Source organism: Bombina bombina, chromosome 2 (assembly GCF_027579735.1).
Source record: "Bombina bombina isolate aBomBom1 chromosome 2, aBomBom1.pri, whole genome shotgun sequence".
Classification (NCBI taxonomy): Eukaryota; Metazoa; Chordata; class Amphibia; order Anura; family Bombinatoridae; genus Bombina; species Bombina bombina.
The window spans coordinates 1,325,715,852-1,325,736,820 of NC_069500.1; the positions used below are offsets into that span (position 1 = coordinate 1,325,715,852).

The window sequence follows — 20,969 nt, forward strand, 5'->3', positions numbered from 1 at the left end:
ATCTTGGAGGTAGAGGGTGTACCGCTCACTTTTTGGCCTCCCAGGACAGACTCGTAATACCGGCGCTATGGAAGTCCCATAGAAAAAAGGGTTTACAAAGTTGACTGAAGTCGGTTTGCGGTAAGGCCAAAAAAGTTTGCGGTGCCCCTAAACCTGCAAGACTCGTAATACCAGTGGGCGTAAAAAAGCAGCGTTAGGACCTGTTAACACTGCTTTTTTTACCTTAACACACAATTCGTAATCTAGCCGATTATATTTAGAAATTGGAAAAACAAACAGAAAATTAAATTTGGAGAATGGAAAAATTATATTATTAAACAAGTATTTATAAAACAATATGATACTCCATACAGTACAGAAATTCTTTAAAAAATGGCTAATATTTATACAAACCCTCCCCTGAACCTTCTCAAAATCAATTATTATACCCTTTCAGGAATATGGATATTATTATTAATCTAAATATTTAGAATGTAATAATATAAAGACTTGTTTTTGTTTGCTGGTTTCTTATGTTAAGATGTTTAAGTGATTATCGGAAGATATGTTTTGTAAACTTATTTACATTTTTATTTTTATTTTGTGTATATTTAAATTTTTGTTTTGTTTTTCTTTTTTCTTTTCCTTTTATAATATTGGAAAATATGACATATACATTTACTTTATATGTACACAACTGATGTAAGATATGTCTCAATAAAATAGATTTAAAATAAATATATATATATCACTTGCATGCAAGTGATATTAGCGCTCCACCTTGTAATACCAGGGCACGATAAGAAGCTCTGGTATTACAAGTTAATCGCAATGCGAACCCAAGCTCACGTTTGCATTGCTAGGAAGCATTGTGCTCACGAGAGCGCACTTCCAAAGGCTCCTATAAGAGCCTTGTTCTGATGCTGTCACAAATGGCATTTTTTATATATATGTATATGATGTGTATACAATACATATATATTTACATTGCGGTCTATGGGAACACACAGTTCCCGTAGACCGCAATGTAAAGGCACTTTTCAACGCCCCACTCCCACCAACTTTAGACCCCAAAAACTGCCTAGTGCAGTTGTTTTATTAATTAAAAAAAATAAATTAAAATAAAATAATCTTTTTTTTTTATTAAAAACTACTATACCCCCCAAAAAAACCTACAATACCCTTTATTTTGAGGGCATTTGGGGCACTTTTAGAAAATTAACCAGAGATCTGATTTCTGGTTAATTTTTGGAGTGCTAATTGATACTGCGAGCTCACGGTAGGAATAACCAGCCATTTGTAATGGCTGGTTAATTATTGCGCTCCCGCAAACGGGCGCTCAACTTGTAATCTAGCCCTTTGTTGGTTATATATTTCTGATTATTTTCAGGAGTGACTACAAGTTTATTTTTGGCACCCTTGTTTTGTAAATGCTTTCATATAACCATACAATTACCAATATAAACCATGCCCCTTTAAATGTCCCCCATTTAAATAACCTTAAATGTTCAACAGTTAATAATTCCTTTCTTACCTTGGCTTGGTGATATATGTAAAACTCCATGCTGTGAAGCTGTAGCACCCTAAATTAAAAAAAGAAAAGATAATTAAAATTTCATGTAAATAATAATAATATAATTATTTAGAATGCAAGTTGATTTTGGGGGTGCCAATATAAAAACAAAACAGAAGTTAACATTTTTTTTTAAGTACACTAAAACATCTCAGTGTGCCAAATGGCTGTGTATCAGTTTGTAATAATGTTGTATTTAATGTATTTCATGCTTTCTTCTAAAATATTGTAAAAGTTATGTTGCTTATATTAAAATGCAGCATACTGCTTACTTAAAGGGACAGTATACTTGTTTTTCCCTTAAAGGGACACTGAACCCAATTTTTTTATTTTGTGATTCAGATAGAGCATGCAATTTTAAGCAACTTTCTAATTTACTCCCATTATCAATTGTTCTTCGTTCTCTTGCTATCTTTATTTAAAAAGAAGGCATCTAAGCTATTTTTTTTGGTTCAGAACCCCGGACAGAGCTTGTTTATTGGTGGGTGAATTTATCCACCAATCAGCAAGAACAACCCAGGTTGTTCATCAAAAATGGGCCGGTATCTAAACTGACATTCTTGCATTTCAAATAAAGATACCAAGAGAATGAAGAAAATTTGATAATAGGAGTAAATTAGAAAGTTGCTTAAAATTCTTTATCTGAATCACAAAAGAAAATATGTGGGTTCAGTGTCCCTTTCATGTATTTCCAATGACTTGTATACCAGCTGCAAAATATATGAGAAATTGCATTTTCAGGTTTATTTGTGTTTATGAATTATCTGGTTTTGTGCTTTTAAACCACAGTCTATTGAAATGGGTTGAGCTTGCAGGTAATATCAGATCTCATTATGTTATTACTTTACGTACACACACTTGCTTCCTTATCTTATATCTGTTTTTAAACCAAAGCTTAATACTTAGGGTCTGATATTAAAAACCTCGCTGCTCAGGAGATATATTCTAAGGAGCATATTTATCAAGCTCCGTATGGAGCTTGATGCCCCTTGTTTCCGGCGAGCCTTCAGACCGCTGCTCCATAAATTGTGCGTCTGCTCTGAGGCCACGGACAGCAATCAATCCAATCGAATACGACTCGGGTTGATTGACATCCCCTGCTAGCGGCCGATTGGCTGCGAATCTGCAGGGGACGGCATTGCACCAGCAGTTCTAAAGAACTTCTGGTGCAATGATAAATGCCGACAGCATATGCTGTCAGCATTTATCGATGTGCGGCGAACATGATACGCTACTTCGTATCATGTCCGCTCACACATTGATAAATATGACCCAATGTCTTGTCGATTAGGCGGGGCCAATAAAAAAAAAATAGAAACACAAATTTTATCTTGAGAAATTTTTACGTTGCTATGTAGTGTTCTTTATGTGAAACAGAGAATCCTACATTACAATACAAGGTCTAAAAAAAGCCCAAAGATTTTATGTGATTTCTCTCCGTGCCGGCGAGGTTTTGAATATCAGGGCCTGATAGAGAACACTGGAAAATTAACATCTTATTACTTAACTATCCTGCACCCCACTAGGAGTGTAATTACTTCTGCTGGCTGTGTCTACTTAGGCTTGTTAATAGCCTAGACTCCAGAATACAAACGTTCAATGTAGGTTGGGATTCCACAGGCTAAATTAGCTATTTTAAATGCAGAAATAAGGGTAAAGGAACTACTTGAAAACAATTTAATACCCTCAAGCAGGTAAAATGGATCTTTGGGGACAATTTAAAGAGGAGAAGAATTTAGGGTAAACTGCCCCTTTAAAAGGGTCATGAAACCCGTTTTTATTTTCTTCTTTCATTATTCAGATAATAATACAACCTTCCAAAAATGTTTATTGTCTTGGTATCCTTTGTTGAATGAGCAGCAATTTGAGCTAACTGAACACATCAAGAGAGTCAATGACAAGATGCATATATGTGCAGTCACTAGTCAGCAGCTAGCTCCCAGTAGTGCCTTGCTGCTTCTGAGCCTACCTAGGTATGTTTTAGGCAAAGGAGTCCAAGAGAATGAAGCAATTTACTATCCCTTTACCCTTTATCAGAAAAGTCTGCAAAGGATTTCACTGATTCTAGAAAAAGCAAAACATTATTGGCATAGAACTAATAAAACGAATTTGTAAAATTAATATGTAACTAAAAAACCACTCCACTCTAACACAGGCACACAAGCCTTTAAAAAATTAAAGAGAAATAAAATAAAAATAAAAGACAAAACAACTTAAATACACAATAATCTTCGTCAGTCATCTATGAATCTAGCACATTACGGGCAAGATTACAAGTAGAACACTATCGTAAGCGTGAGGTGTGCAAACCAGTAAGATCTATGCTAATACTAGGTAAAGTAATCAGCTCTTTTGGTGAGCAAAACCCTATTCTAAAACCATAGTAACCCCCAACCCCCCAAAAAAGGATATCTTTAAAAACTACACTAAAAATTGTCCTGAGAAGGGCATATGGTTGTGCATTGCCATTAGGAGGGTATTTGCCCTAAAGTGAACATAGCTCTTTTGCCCAGAAAAAAGTCCTATTGTAGAAACTAAAACCTAAGTTAAAAAAATAACACTAACCTAAAAAAAGATTGCCATGAAAAGGGCATTCGGTAGGGCATTGCCCTAAAGTGAACATAGCTATTTTGCCAATAGAAAAACCCTTTACTAAAAAAATCCTACGTTTAAAAAAAAATCCTAACCTTAAAAAAAAACCTATCCATTAAAAGATTGCCCTGAAAAGGGCATTTGGTTGGGCATTGCCCATATAAGGGCATTGGGTAGGGCAATGCCCTAAAGTGATAACATCTCATTTGCCCATTAAAAAACACTATTCCTAAAAAATCCTAATCTGAAAAAATACATCCTAAAAAAAGGTTGCCCTGAGAATAATAAGGTATTGCCATAAGTGATTACAGCTCTTTTTTGATTTTTTTTTCTCTAAAAAACCTATTAGCTATGTGGCAGTTTAGGGTGTTAATTGTAGTGTAGGGTGTTAATTGTAGTGTAGGGTGTTAATTGTAGTGTAGGGAGTTAATTGTGGTGGGCTATGTGGAGGTTAGGGGTTAATAGTATACTAGGGTAATTTGCAGTGGGGTTCTGGCAGTTTAGGGGTTATTAGAGTAGGGGGTTTGTTGACATCTTTTATTTAAGGAGCAGCAATGCACTACTGCGAGCTAACCAAACTCAATTTTGGTCTATTTATTAAAGTTTCAAAAAGTAGAAGTGAGTGTATGTGAGAATGTTTACGTCACTTTGAGCCCTCCGAATTAGTGTCCAACACCAAAATTAGCGCCAGATATCTTCGCATCAAATGAGGCATGTTACTTGATAAATTAGAAGCCGGACTAGATGCAGATAAGTGGATTTATTAATAAATATAATTACATCACACACCTTTTTATTAGAAGTTTTCTACTTACGAACTAGCCATCCCTCTGGCATTTCATTATTTTCGAACTTAGCAAAAAGCTCAGATTGACGCAGAATATATTAGTTGTGACATGAACCAGGGAAACCTTCACAAACACTTATGGTACAACGTTGGGCATCACATACCATTTGCACATTCAGGGATTGAAAATGCTTTTTATTGCAGTAAATTTAGTCTCTTGGTGGTATCAAAGCAATGTGTGTGCAGTCTTTAGCACTTAATACAATTGGAATGCCAGTAATATGGAAAAAAATGAAGTTTTACTGATTGACAATCCTCGGGTGTTTAAGGGAATCAAACATGATACTTAAATATGGTGTCTAATACAATCCATAGGTGTCTGGAGAATGTAGATGGACTCACACTGATCACAACACTGGACTTTAACAAACCAGTGGCCATGAAATGCAGAATGGCCAACAATTTCAACATGGCAGGGATAGCCCTTGTTCTGAAGGTGACTGACTCCAAATAGTTCTGTATCTGCTCAAATGGCATCAGAACTGATTGTTGTGAAAGTCAGAACCTCTGCAATATCTCATGGTTTGTTAAAACTTCAAGACCACAACAGGAAATAAAACAATCTCGGAACCCTTATTCACCATCTTTGAGGGATAACTTCTTCTGCTTGCTGTAAAGTAAGGCGATATCTGTGGCACATTCTAAGGAGAAGGGAAGCGACAACTGTAAATATGGCCCAATATTCATTCCGACTTCCTGACTGTCTATTATTAATATTTTCCATGGTGTTTGATTGAAGACATGTTTAGAATATGCATTCATTATACACCTATGTAACATTGGCTGTTGTGAGACTGATTTCATTCAGACTTCTAGACTATTGTTTTCTATGGAGTTCATACAAAGATGCCGAATACACGTTTGTGGATTTTTAGACAGCAACTTTCAGACTACACAGTGTGATAACGTTTAGAATTTAATTGGATTTGGCTTAAAGGGACATGAGACCCCAAAAAAATGATTTCATGATTCGGAAAGTGCATGCAATTTTAAGCAACTTTCCAATGTATTTCTATTATCTGATTTGCTTCATTCTCTTTATATCCTTTGTTGAAAAGCATATCCAAATAGCTAAATAGCTGCTGATTGGTGGCAGCTCTTAGATACCTCGTGTTAATTCTCTATCTGAATCATGATGGGCGGAAAATATGTTAAATCGATCAGATGCGAATACACATCGTGATTTAATCCGAGTGCAGGAAAAAGCATTGTTTTGAACAGGGTGGATACCTTGATAAATCTAAATCCAAGCACAGATGGATTGAGGTTTAAAGCTTTGATAAATTGAGCCTTCTGGGCGAGCTGATGAAAAGAGAAGTGTATGTGCAGCGACCAATCAGCAGCTAGCTCCTAGCATTGTACTGCTATTCCTAAGCCTACCTGTGTATGCCTTTCAATAAATAATACCTAGAGAATGAGGCAAATTAGATAATAGCAGTGCATTGTAAAGTTGTTTAAAATGACATACTATCTGATTCATGAAAGTTTAAAGGGATAGTCTAGTCAAAATTAAACTTTCATGATTCAGATAGAGCGTGCAATTTTAAACAACTTTCTAATTTACTCCTATTATTAATTTTTAGATCACTTTAATATCTAAAAAAGTATTTTATTCAGACTTTTATAGCATAATATGGAAAAAGACTAATGTGGGAATTTAGAACAGGTCATATAAATTATGTAATTTCACATATACCTAAATACACATCAAAACAACACAATACTGGTGCCAACCACACAATACAACATATAAGGGGTATAGACTAATCCTGTTGAAATCAAAATATGCTTATGGGAGGGGGCGGAGCCAACCGGGCAAGAGAGCGGCCACATCTTTTAGCAGTTCCGACCGACTACTTGGTTTAACAGCTGTTTATTGCTTGTGGCCGAGTTTTTGAGCCCTAATCTGGGCAGGTCCTAGACCTCTAGACACATATGGGTGGAGAAGGAAAGATTTGTGGTGCCTGTTGAAAGTGTTAGGCACGGAGAGATCACACTGTGTGTGTGAGACACCTTCGGCTATTTTGACAGCCTCACTACTAATCATTGCTGCGATCCCTACCGACCTTGTTAGAGAGATAGCAGAGATGGTAAAGGCCATCTGGAGCGGACAGTGCCCATCGGAAGCTGCGCTAAGGTCAGAGATTTTGTACACAGTCAGCCCAGGATCTGTAATAAGTCTCACAGAGAAAGTCTAGAACGAACATGGATGCTATACAGGCTACTATACTTCAAGCTATAGAAAGGCTCATATCCAATCATTTCTACAAAATGGAGAAGCACGTGGAGGCAGTACTCCTTTTAAACCCTAGATCTACTATGAAGATTCCCTTGAAACCTATAGTTAAAGATGAGGATTCTCTTCCTGACATAATGTCTTCCGTTAACCATGAGAAGCCTGAAAGAGCTGGTGACGTTGCAAGTTAATTTTAAAGGGAAAGTCTGAGAAGAGAGTGAATAGAAACTCAAGTGAGGTACATAAAATGAAATTGAAGCACTTCGATTCCTGCAAGTTTTTGCTCAATCAGTCTTATAGACAAAGTTGCTCTCGGCCGACACAGTATTATCTGCGTGCTACGCACTTGGGTGACATTCCTATTGTAAGGCCTGCACTCACAGAGAAGAGTTCGCCCATAGGATTCTCTATGCTAGACATGAAGTCAGAAGTGGGCATAGGAAATGGACTTACAAGCAAGATACTCCATAAGATAGAGAGAACTGATACATGTAAAGATAACCAGTTTGGCTGGTTATATAATTTCCATTGATGTATTCTTGTATTTCACATGTTTGGGTCGTGAGACATATTATACTAAACACTCCCTATGGGTTTGACTACTCTAATAATCTAGTTGTTGTTATATACAGTTTCATTCTAGCCTCTTTCGTAGATAGCTTATTGTTTAATAGTACAGAATTGATTTGACAGGATGGCACTTGTTATTTCTATTTGCTATGGTATAACATAATTTTTCAAACAGGTGCCCAATTTGGCAGATATGGCTGGGGGTCATATATATTATATACTCTTCTACCACTAGACTATATGTAATACGGTTCTGTGAGATATATTAAGTTGATATCCTCTTAAGCTCAATACTTATCTTGAGTTCTAGTCACTCTACAATCTACATATATTATGGATGTCTGCTATTTATAGTCTCTCCCTTGTTAAAGTATGCTACTTCTGTTATTTTGATCATATATATATATATATATATATATATATATATACAGGGCCGCCACTAGAAATTTTGGGGCCCCTGACTCAACCACTGATCAGGGCCCCCCCCCCTCCTTTGACATGTGCAATTTTTGACCAAGTGACTAAAATGTATATGCACTTTATTCTTAATTGTCTATTTAAACTTGGAAATGTTGTAAAGGTAGTAACATACACACAAACACACACACATACACACTCATACACTGAAACACACAAACACACTCACACATAAGGATTCACATATAGACACTCTAGCAGACACGCAAAGAAACACACTCAGACACAGAAACCCAAACAGACACTTAGCACTTGTTTACATTGACCTGACAAGTAATGAGGTAAACTACAGTTTTGTAAAAAAAAAAAAAGGAGATTTAGAAAACAAAATATGGAGTTCTGATTATCTTTTTGTAAAGGAAGATGACAACTAAATTATGACAACAGCATGCAGTGGCTGAAAGGAAGGGCCCTGAACTGCCTAAACAATAATTTAAAGTTTAAATGGTGGAGTGGTTACTTCCGGAAAGGTCTTGTTAGTCTGAAAATCTGTAGAAAGATGTAAATAATTAGTAGTAAGGTCAAAATGTCCTAAAAAGGAACAGACAATGGACACACACACACAAACACAAACTTGCACATACACACAAGGAAACACTGACAGAGACAGCCTCAGAAAACACACAAAGACATATACACACATACACACACAGAGACACCCACAGAAAAACACAGAAAGACATACATACATACACCCTCACTGAGACATCCACAGAAAACACACAAAGACATACACACACCCTCACACAGACAACCACAGAAAACACAGACATACATACATACATACACACAAACACCCTCACAGAAACTCCCATAGAAAAAGCTCAAAGACATATGCACACACCCTCACAGACATCCACAGAAAAAGCACAAAGACATACACACGATAACACCCACCCTCACAGAGAGACCCACAGATAAAAAATACATACACATAGAGACACAAACCAAAGCACAAAGACATGTGTGACATGCATGATAAAAAAATGCAGAAAATAAGAGATCACTTTTTAAAGAATCATATTTGTAAATGTGCAAAGAAAAATAATTCTGTGAATTCAAAATTGTACATTAATGAGCTGGGTAGATGGCTAGATGAAGAAAAGTACCTTTAAAAGGTTGACATATGTTTGTTTGTTTTTTTCCCATTTTCCCCAACCAAGAGCACCACTTCAAATATAGTGTACAAATTTTCCCATCTGTCAGCTGTACTTATGGATTTTGAAAATGCTGTACTCTATATGGTTTTGGTGGGACCATAAGCTGTGGTACTCATACCATTAGATCTGGTTAAATGCAGGATTTAGGCTTGTTGGTATGTATTTCAAATCTAAATCAGCTGTAGTGTAAACTGAACAGTTTTAAGTTAACCTGTCTCATTTCAAACACTGAGCAATCTTAGTCTGAGAGTTTAAAATTTTATGCAGATGTAAAAATCTTAGATAAAATGCCTCCTTGCATCTGGAAAGTCCTTGCATAAAGGGGCAGTAAACTGGAATGTAATATATATATATATATAAAATGCATATCTGCCAAAAGGGCATCTACCATTTGTGTATTGAGGAGGAAACATTTCTGCATGGTTTTAAATATAGAATTTCTACAGCATTGTCAAATAATCATAAATACACTGCTCCTAAAAAAATGTGTTTTTATGGACCCCTAGCCCAACCATACAACTACTACCACACTGAAGTTACAATCCAAAATTGCACAAAGAAATAAAAAACATTTGCTAAGTAAGTCCTACCTCCCCTTCAAATGAAAGTGATCTGCCGTCTGACTCAGGCACACACTGTACAAAGTGCCAAGTCTGTCTCACACTGAGCATAGTGGTTTAGTGCACACTAAGAAATCCTCTAAAATGATAATACTTTACTCCTTGTAATAACATTTCCCATGCTCAATTAGCACTCTGCTATAGTACCCACTGGTGGCTGCCAAAATTAAAAAAAAAATCTTTTTTTTTTTTTTTTTTAGTTCTTGCCTCATGGGGCCCCCCTGGCTCATTGGGCCCCTGACAGGAGTCACCCCTGTCACCCCCTGATGGTGGCCCTGTATATATATATATATATATATATTAACACTCAAATATATCAATATCTCCTTGGAGAGACGAGACACTACATTTCTGCTTTCTTAAATGTCATAAATGTTATAGTTTGAGCTGAGGGATACAGTTACCCCTTTAAACTATGTTTAAGACTTAGATATAAGCTCTCATAAACAAGACTTCGGGTTGAGTCTGTAGCCGCTATGTCACATCTATATAGATATTTGAGTTGTTCCTGAACTTCTGGTATACTTATATCATAGCTTAGTCTGTAGCCGCTATGTCACATCTATATAGATATTTGAGTTGTTCCTGAACTTCTGGTATACTTATATCATAGCTTTCAAATATTTGCCTGGTTGGCTCCACACTCTCCACCCCACACTTTTATATAGTACTATGGGTACTCACTTAATCCCCAGAGGCTAATTTTGCGTTTTCCATTGAAAAATACTGCTCTTAATATACGGTACTTTTATTTTATGACCTGTTACAATACTGATAGAGGTTATGTTACTATTTCAGTAGATCGGGGAAGACAATTTGAGAACAGGGACTACAATATCCAACTACAATACAACTCTAGCAAAGGGTTTTAGGTACTTGAAAACATGTGCTCTTCAATTATCCTCTTCATCATTGCTGGAGTCTGGCATCAGCCCAAGGGCCCTGGGTGGAACTAGATTCTGAGCACTTTATTTGACAATGGTCCTTAGATTTATGTAAGCTTACCCTATGCAAATCTACATATCAATAGTTTGGCTCCCGTGCTAACGGTCATACACTTCTTTTTCTGTTTCCTCTGTCTCAATTTTATACCATCTAATAGCCAAGGTGTTGTAATAGGTTTCTACCTCTTTTCTACTTTATATATACAAGTAAAAAAATATTATGGCAACAATTTTATTAATCATACTATTGCATGATATATTTCTGCATATATTAACTGAATGACATTTCCAAATCATATAGATTTTCATGCCATCTTAATAGCTTATATTCATGTATACATTGGATAACGTGGTTTTATTTCATTCTGCTATAATGTGAGTTTACCAATACCATGGTTATTGCTTTATACTACATACTTTGTTAAGGGTCTACAAACTACAGGAAAGTTTAATTCAATGCTAATAATTTAAACATACTCTTACACATATATTATGGCTAATCAAGATTTATGATATACACACCACAGGATATAAGCTTATTTCACCCTTTTTCACTCAAAAGTCTTATGGAGATTTCATTTTTCGTGATACAGGAAATTTACAATGCTATGAGTGTTAGAGATTCCCGCAGATATGTTTTAAAGCTAGATAATGATATCAGATCTAGGCAATGTGTTTGTTCATATGACTATGTATCTCGTATATTGATGTGAATATTTGTAAGACTAATACAAAGTACAGTTTGTTTTGTTCAATATAATTGAAAAACTCAATAAAAACTATATTAAAAAAATATGCTTCTAGAAACATTCTCATGGGTTTTAATTTGTTAAAAAATATTTATAGCAATATTAGATTATATGCAAAGGACCGACAGACATTCAAGTATGCTATAATTTAGGCCTATGCATATATAAACTGTGAATGAAATACATGCATCATTGCATTTTTCCTTATAAAGCAAGTTATACTTATATGAAACTCAATTCAAGAAAGGTCAAATCTTATGTGTTAAAAAATACAAAATCTCGCTTAAAATATTCATTAACCCCAAATCAGTAGAATACATGCAAGAGAAAAAAGGACACATCTCTGTAAAACTATTGCACCTTTACTACAAATCTTTCATTGTTTTCATCATTTGGCACTAAAGAAAAAAACCTTTCCTCACGAAAAATGTAGTTTTTATTTAACATAAAGCTCTTGCAAGAAAAGATAATTCTCCATACTTCTGCCTGCTATGAAATCGATTTATCATCCACCGGCGGACAGGGGCATATATGTTCACCCCTATCCGCCCAGCTTCTCCTCTGGCATTTACCATTGCACATGAACGCTCCTGTGCGCTTGTATTCCTAACTGCAGGTTCGGTTGTGTGAACCTGCAGTCAAAGGGGAGAGAAGGGCTTTGATAAGATGAGCCCTATGGGGTCTGTTCCAATCTTATTCATAAACAGTAAACCAGGATCAGCAAATATTTTTTTTTTAACAAAACAATCACAATCTGACAAACTCAAACACAGCTGAGCTTGATAACTCTCACACTATTTCATCTCCATTTTTCTTTCAATGGCACCATTAAAGGGACAGTCTACAATATAATTTTTATTGTTTTAAAAGATAGATGATCCCTTTATTACCCATTCCCCAGTTTTGCACAGAAAACACGATTATATTAATAATCTTTTTACTTCTATGATTACTTTGTATCTAAGCCTCTTCTGACAGCCCCTTGATCACATGACTGTGACTATTTAAAATCTATTGAGTTGCATTTAGTACTGTGTTATGCTAACTCTTAAATAAGTCCCCGGGTGTGAACACATTGTTACCTATATGGCCCACATGAGCTAGCAGTCTCCTGTTGTGAAAAGCAAATACAAAAGCATGTGATTAAGATGCTGTCAATAGAGCTTTAGAAACAGGCAGAAATTTAGAGGTTTAAATGTTATAAAGTATATTAATGTAACAATGTTGGTTGTGCAAAGCTTGGCCACAAACAATAAACAGGTGGAAAACCATGTAGTCGGTAAGAGCTGCTAAAGGATGTGGCCGCTTTCTTGCCCGGTTAGCTCCGCCCCCTCCCAGAAGCATATTTTTATTTCAAAAGGATTATTCTATACCCCTTATATGTTGTATTGTGTGGTTGGCACCAGTATTGTGTTGATTTTAATGTGTATTTAGGTATATGTGCAATTACATTATTCTATATGACCTTTTCTAAATTCCCACATTAGTCTTTTTCCATATCATGCTATAAAAGCCATGTCAGTGTTTCCCTAAATAATTAAAAACCTACTGTATTAGACAATAGTTTGAATATAAAAATTTAAAATTATCAGTCAAAGACTTTAAACCACACAATTTCTTTGTTGTTGGAAGAAAAGAAGCACAGAGAACTTTATTTTACGTATCTTGTATTCCCTTACAATTGATACAAATCACATCATTTCTTGCTCTTTGTATACATAATAAAAGGAAAAGTATCTATCAAACTAACTGAATAAAATACTTTTTTAGATATTAAAGTGATGGTAAATCCTAGCGTTTTTGAAATGCTCGGATTTACCAGTGCTACAAATAAAGGGGACTTTCAGTCATGAATTATAAAATACTTCATGCGAATAGTTCCTTTATTTGCCTGCAGCGTATAACACCATGAGCGCCTCAAACCTCCCACAGTACAAGAGAAATAGGAAATAAGTGAGAGCGCTACAGAAGCTGAAGATATAAACATTACATCTATTAAAACAATTTGTAGGAAATAAAATTTAAATATAAAATAGGGACGTCTCCCTTCAAAAAATAAAAAACTATATTAAGCTGTAAAAATATATCAAGCAGTTTGATTCAAATCTGCAACATAAGTAACAACAGTCCCAACTGATATTTGTGTATATAAAACAAGCTTCTATGAAGCGTACCACCGTAGGCTCTGCCACCTTATATTACAGTGCAGGTATCCAAACTCCCATCTACTATTGATATAGTGAAGAAGGTATGGGATCTGTATAATCTAGACTAGCTTAAAGAAGTTGTAGTAAGCAGCGTGTTATTAAATAGGCAACATAAGTAACAGTCTTAATCAATATTGAAATTTGAAGCTAACCACCATGGGCGCTGCCACCTTATATTATAGTGCACGTATCCAGGCTTCCATACACTATCGTTATAGTGAAGAAGTATGACGATATAGTTGCAATATAAAATTACCTTAGACAGTTCTATACGAGTGTTGTTTTACAAGTGTATAGGAGTTTTACTCCGACTGCGGTTATGTGGGGTAAGACCGCAGTCAGAGTAAAACTCTGATACAGCAAGAGGATTGCCACACTTGTAAAAACAACACTCGGATGCCTGGTATAGAACTGTCTAATTTTATACTGGAACTATATTGTCATACTTACTTCTTCACTATAACAATAGTGTATGGAAGCCTGAATACTTGCACTATAATATAAGGTGGCAGCGCCCATGGCGGTTAGCTTCCAAGAAGCTTCATATTCAAATTTCAATATTGATTGAGACTGTTACTTGTCTTGCCTATTTAATAATACGCTGCTTACTACAACTTCTTTAAGCTAGTCTAGATTATACAGATCCCATACCTTCTTCATGATATCAATAGTAGATGGGAGATTGGATACCTGGACTGTAATATAAGGTGGCAGAGCCTACGGTGGTACGCTTCATAGAAGCTTGTTTTATATACACAAATATCAATTGGGACTGTTGTTACTTATGTTGCAGATTTGAATTAAACTGCTTGATATATTTTTACAGCTTAATATAGTTTTTTATTTTTTGAAGGGAGACGTCCCTATTTTATAGTTACATTTTATTTCCTACGAATTGTTTTAATAAATGTAATGTTTATATCTTCAGCTTCTGTAGCGCTCTCACTTATTTCCTATTTCTCTAGCATCTACACCTTTATAAACAATAGGAGTATTGTTTCTCTTAGTGAGTAGTTTGATATATCTTACCCTAGTGCACTACTATACCCCTCTTAATCTTTCCCACAGCACAATACTATTTTATAAGTGAGGTGATGTTAGCCAATAGCGTGCTAGCCATACAGCATAATTCAAACTATGCCACATTGCTGTTGGCTAAGTGGTGGAAATGTCACCTAATTAAAAAAAATAGCGTTCTGCCGTGGGCTGCCTGAGGCGCTCAGCGCAGCATACGCTGCAGGCAAATAAAGAAACTTTACGTATGAAGTATTTTATACTACACTATAATAATAATATGTTTAAAAAAATACAAACTCCCAAGCTAAAGTTACAAAAAATAAAAAAAGTAAAATTACAGAAAAAAATAAACAAAGCTATCCAAAATAAAAAATTTAAACCTAAACTAATACCCCTATAAAAATTCCCCCCAAAATAAAAACACCCCCTAATCTAATACTAATCTACCAATAGCCCTTAAAAGGGCCTTTTGTAGGGCATTGCCCTAAATTAAACAGCTCTTTAACCTCTAAAAAATACTAAGTCCCCCCTAACAGTAACCCCCCCACACACCAAACCTCCAAAAATAAATTAACCTAACACTAAAAAAAACTAAACTACTCATTGCCCCTAAATGGGCATATGTATGGGCATTGCCCTTAAAAGGGCAATCAGCTCTTTTTCAAACCTCAAAAAAACATAATCTAAAAAAAAACACCCTAAAAATTAAAATAAAAAAGCCTAAACCTAAGTCGAAAATAGGTACTCACTGTTCCTGAAGTTCGGCGGAGGTCTTCTTCCAGATGGATCCATCATCTTCTATCTTCATCCAGAGTGAAGGCGGCGTGGAGCGGAGGTGCAGAGTTGTGTTCCCAATGCCTGGATCCTCAATGGCGGCGGTCCTCAATGGTGACAGTCCTTAACGGCGGCGGTCCTCAGCGGCAGTCCTCGGCTGCATGGGGGCTCCTCTTCATCCAATGAAGACTGAAGATTGAATGCAAGGTACCGCAATCAATTTGGGGTACCTTGCATTCCTATTGGCTGAAATTGTGAAATCATCCAATAGGATTAGAGCTACTGAAATCCTATTGGCTGTTCAAATCAGCCAATAAGATTTCAGTAGCTCCAGGGTCGGCTCCAGAACGAATGAAATGGGCATTTTTTTTTCACGAGGGGGCACACATTTACGTAGGTGTGCATCTGTGTGTGTATGTGTTTTTGTATGTATGTGTACAGGGAGTGCAGAATTATTAGGCAAGTTGTATTTTTGAGGATTAATTTTATTATTGAACAACAACCATGTTCTCAATGAACACAAAAAACTCATTAATATCAAAGCTGAATATTTTTGGAAGTAGTTTTTAGTTTGTTTTTAGTTATAGCTATTTTAGGGGGATATCTGTGTGTGCAGGTGACTATTACTGTGCATAATTATTAGGCAACTTAACAAAAAACAAATATATACCCATTTCAATTATTTATTTTTACCAGTGAAACCAATATAACATCTCAACATTCACAAATATACATTTCTGACATTCAAAAACAAAACAAAAACAAATCAGTGACCAATATAGCCACCTTTCTTTGCAAGGACACTCAAAAGCCTGCCATCCATGGATTCTGTCAGTGTTTTGATCTGTTCACCATCAACATTGCGTGCAGCAGCAACCACAGCCTCCCAGACACTGTTCAGAGAGGTGTACTGTTTTCCCTCCTTGTAAATCTCACATTTGATGATGGACCACAGGTTCTCAATGGGGTTCAGATCAGGTGAACAAGGAGGCCATGCCATTAGATTTTCTTCTTTTATACCCTTTCTTGCCAGCCACGCTGTGGAGAACTTGGACGCGTGTGATGGAGCATTGTCCTGCATGAAAATCATGTTTTTCTTGAAGGATGCAGACTTCTTCCTGTACCACTGCTTGAAGAAGGTGTCTTCCAGAAACTGGCAGTAGGACTGGGAGTTGAGCTTGACTCCATCCTCAACCCGAAAAGGACCCACAAGCTCATCTTTGATGATACCAGCCCAAACCAGTACTCCACCTCCACCTTGCTGGCGTCTGAGTCGGACTGGAGCTCTCTGCCCTTTACCAATCCAGCCACGGGCCCATCCATCTGGCCCATCAAGACTCACTCTCATTTCATCAGTCCATAAAACCTTAGAAAAATCAGTCTTGAGATATTTCTTGGCCCAGTCTTGACGTTTCAGCTTGTGTGTCTTGTTCAGTGGTGGTCGTCTTTCAGCCTTTCTTACCTTGGCCATGTCTCTGAGTATTGCACACCTTGTGCTTTTGGGCACTCCAGTGATGTTGCAGCTCTGAAATATGGCCAAACTGGTGGCAAGTGGCATCTTGGCAGCTGACTTTTCTCAGTTCATGGGCAGTTATTTTGCGCCTTGGTTTTTCCACACGCTTCTTGCGACCCTGTTGACTATTTTGAATGAAACGCTTGATTGTTCGATGATCACGCTTCAGAAGCTTTGCAATTTTAAGAGTGCTGCATCCCTCTGCAAGATATCTCACTATTTTTGACTTTTCTGAGCCTGTCAAGTCCTTCTTTTGACCCATTTTGCCAAAGGAAAGGAAGTTGCTTAATATTATGCACACCTGATATAGGGTGTTGATGTCATTAGACCACACCCCTTCTCATTACAGAGATGCACATCACCTAATATGCTTAATTGGTAGTAGGCTTTCGAGCCTATACAGCTTGGAGTAAGACAACATGCATAAAGAGGATGATGTGGTCAAAATACTCATTTGCCTAATAATTCTGCACACAGTGTATGTTTATGTGTGTATGTTTATGTGTGTATTAATATGTGTGTGTGTGTCTATATGAGTGTGTATGTGTGTATGAGTGTGTATGTGTGTTTGTGTGTGTATGTGTGCTTCTGTGTGTATGTATATGTGTGTGTATAAATGTGTTTGTCTGTGTTTGTCAGTGTGTGTATGAGTGTGTATGTGTGTTGAATTTTGAATAGCAACACACTTTTTTACTTGTTGAGATCCAAACTTCAGTTACTAACACACATATGCAAGTAAATTATTTATCTTCAAGGAACAGAAGTCAAAATATCTTTTAAAATATTAATTATGGTTAGCTAATACATTTTACACTTCCTAATGTGTTACTATAAGAACAAATATGTCCTTTTTATTTAGGTTTCTAGACTATTTTATTTAACCCTTTTCTCTAACTTAGGGTGAGTATATCATATGCTGATACAGTGCAACACAGGAACCACTTTGTGGGGGGTAAAAAAGAGAAAGGTAAACCAGTGATCATGAGACATCCTCTAGTATTTGTAAGACGCATTTATTCTTGGAGACAAGGCTGCATAATGATAATAATAGAATGATAGATCTGAATGGATACTTTAATTACGCCAAAACAATAAAAATGGTAAACTAATACTGATTTTCCCTGTTATTAAATAAACGCACATAAGAATTAAAGGCTAACCTGCCCATGCTAACGTCCCAACTAGAGTTTCCACCTCTGTAGTTTGTAGACTTCACTTCATCATGTCCACGATCACCAAGTTCTGTGTCCCAGCATCCTTCATGCTGCAGCCTCCTGAAGCAGTGGAGTATTGCCGCCTTCCCCACCAGATTGTGCGAGGCGCTGGTGGCCTACACCTAACATGGCACGTGTTGTCCCCATATTATATGGCCGCACACAGAAGTGCCTGCAGCACTGCCAAAAAAAGCCCTCCACTCTAACCTCAGTCACCACTCACCAGCGCAGCGCTCACCTGCTGAGTCTGGCAGCTGGCTGCTCTCTGGCTCACTCCGCTGCTTCACGCAGTCTGTGTATATGGCCGCAGATAGGAGTAACATTGGGCCGGCCCGGCCCAGCACTACCAAAAAAAGTCCTCCACAGTAAACTCTGTCTGACTTCAGTCACCAGCGCAGCAGTCACCTGCTGAGTCCTCTGGCTGCTCTCCGACTAACTTTTCTGCTCCACTCTGTGTCACCTGATGGCATGCCATGCCGAATCAGTGCAGTGTGGCGACCGCAAGTCAGTCAGAGTCAGTCAGAGTAAGCAGAGCACGATGAATGATATCAAACAATCATCAGCAGATAATGTGTGTGTGTGCGCTGTGCGGTTGCCGGTCCCCTTATGATAACATTTTTTATTCAACAATTAAAAATAATTTATGGATAAATAAAAAAAAACCTTCATCAAATAATGCGGCCGGTCGCAATGAGCGGGGCTTAAATATCAGTCCGGGCCTGATCATATTAATATTTTTTGAGGGGGCACAGCATTCCATTTGGGTGGGCATTGCCCCCTAATGCCCCCTCTTGGAGCCGACCCTGAGTAGTTCTCATCCTATTGGCTGATTTCAAAATTTCAGTCAATAGGAATGCAAGGTACACCAATAAATATGGGGTACCTTGCATTCAATCTTCAGTGTGCAATGGACGATCGCATGAAGAGGAGCCTCTGCGCCGATGAGGACCGCCACCGTCAAGGACCGCCGCCGTCAAGGAACGCGGCCGTTGAGGATCCAGGCATCGAGAACACAGCTCCGCACCTCTTTTTTTTGGGCTTGAAAAAGAGCTGGATGCCCTTTTAAGGGTAATGCCCATACAAATGACCCTTTAGGGGCAATGGGTAGTTTAGTTTATTTTAGTGTTAGGTTTTTTTATTTTGGGGGGTTAGCTGGGTGGGGAGTTTTACTGTTAGGGGGGACTTAGTATTTTTTAGAGGTAAAAGAGCTGTTTAACTTAGGTCAATGCCCTACAAAAGGCCCTTTTAAGGGCTATTGGTAGTTTAGATTAGGGGGTGTTTTTATTTTGAAGGGGCTTTTTTATTTTCATAGGGATCAGGTATAGATTTTTTTATTTTTGATAATTTTGTTTATTTTTTTCTGTAATGTTAGACTTTTTTATTTTTTGTAATTTAATGTTAGTTTTTTATTTTAATTGTAATTTAGTAGTAATTGGGGTTAATTAAGGGGGTGTTAGGTTAAGGGGCTTACTAATTAAATTAGTTATTTGCATTGTAAGGGGGTTGGCGGTATAGGGGTTAATATATTAATTAGGGTTGTTGCGATGTGGGGGTTTGGCGGTTTAGGGGTTAATAGGTTAATAGGGTTATTGTGATGTGGGCGTTTGGCAGTTTAGGGGTTAATAGGTTAATTAGGTTTATTGCGATGTGGGGGTTGACGGTTTAGGTTTAGGTGTTTGTTAATACTTAGTTAGTTTTTTTTGTTATACTTTGTGCGGGCGGTTACGTGTTTTTATTTGTATTTCTTGCGTAATGGTAGCGTGTTTTTTAGTTATTTTGTGTGGGCAGTTGCGTTTTTTTTTTTTCTTTAAGGATTCGGGTTTGCCTATGCTGCATCCTGGTGGATTCCAAAAATGGCAGGGTGGTGAAAGATGCCATTTTCGGAATCCATTCTTTTGGCTGCATCGCGCAGCCAACATTCCTTTGAGGATGCAAGCGCAACTGGCGATGACAACAGACGTGTTGCAAACACGATTATAGTATAGATGACTTAAAGTCCCCTTTATGTGTAGCACTGGTAAATTCTAGCGTTTCACAAACCCTAGGATCTACCATCACTTTAACTATTTAAATTGTGTTGTGTATTAACCTATCATGCAAACAGTACAAGGCTATCAGCTAAGGTAATTTGTTCACAAATAAAAAAAGGAATCTGCATTGACGCAAAAACTAGTCAACGTTTTATTGAACAAATGGTTTCAAATTAAATTACAGGTACAGTTCATAGTTATCAACTTCTCTTCAGGTTAGAAAGAATTATTAATTCATGATATACATTTTTTGACATTTAATTGACTTTCAATCTCCATTTTTGAAAACCAGAACAATCACAATTTATATGGTAACACCATTTACGTATTGGAAAATGATTGTATATTGTTAAAGTCACCCACACAATGTATGTACAGCATTGTCATCAGCAATTACAATTCACCCGAACACAAATTATAGACTAAATATTAATAACAAAGTGGACATACTACTTATCTGTGCATGC

The 20,969-nt window shown here is 36.9% G+C and overlaps 1 protein-coding gene across 3 annotated transcripts in view; it reads right to left on the bottom strand.

Moving 5' to 3' along the window:
* The window catches only part of DOK7 (docking protein 7), a 397,628-nt gene that overhangs the window by 63,635 nt on the left and 313,024 nt on the right, over positions 1 to 20,969 (bottom strand). For all 3 annotated transcript variants that reach the window (XM_053704185.1, XM_053704184.1, XM_053704183.1), the window contains exon 9: positions 1,514 to 1,562. In XM_053704185.1, the coding sequence (XP_053560160.1) occupies positions 1,514 to 1,562 (49 nt within the window). The remainder of the gene's footprint in view (positions 1 to 1,513; positions 1,563 to 20,969) is intronic.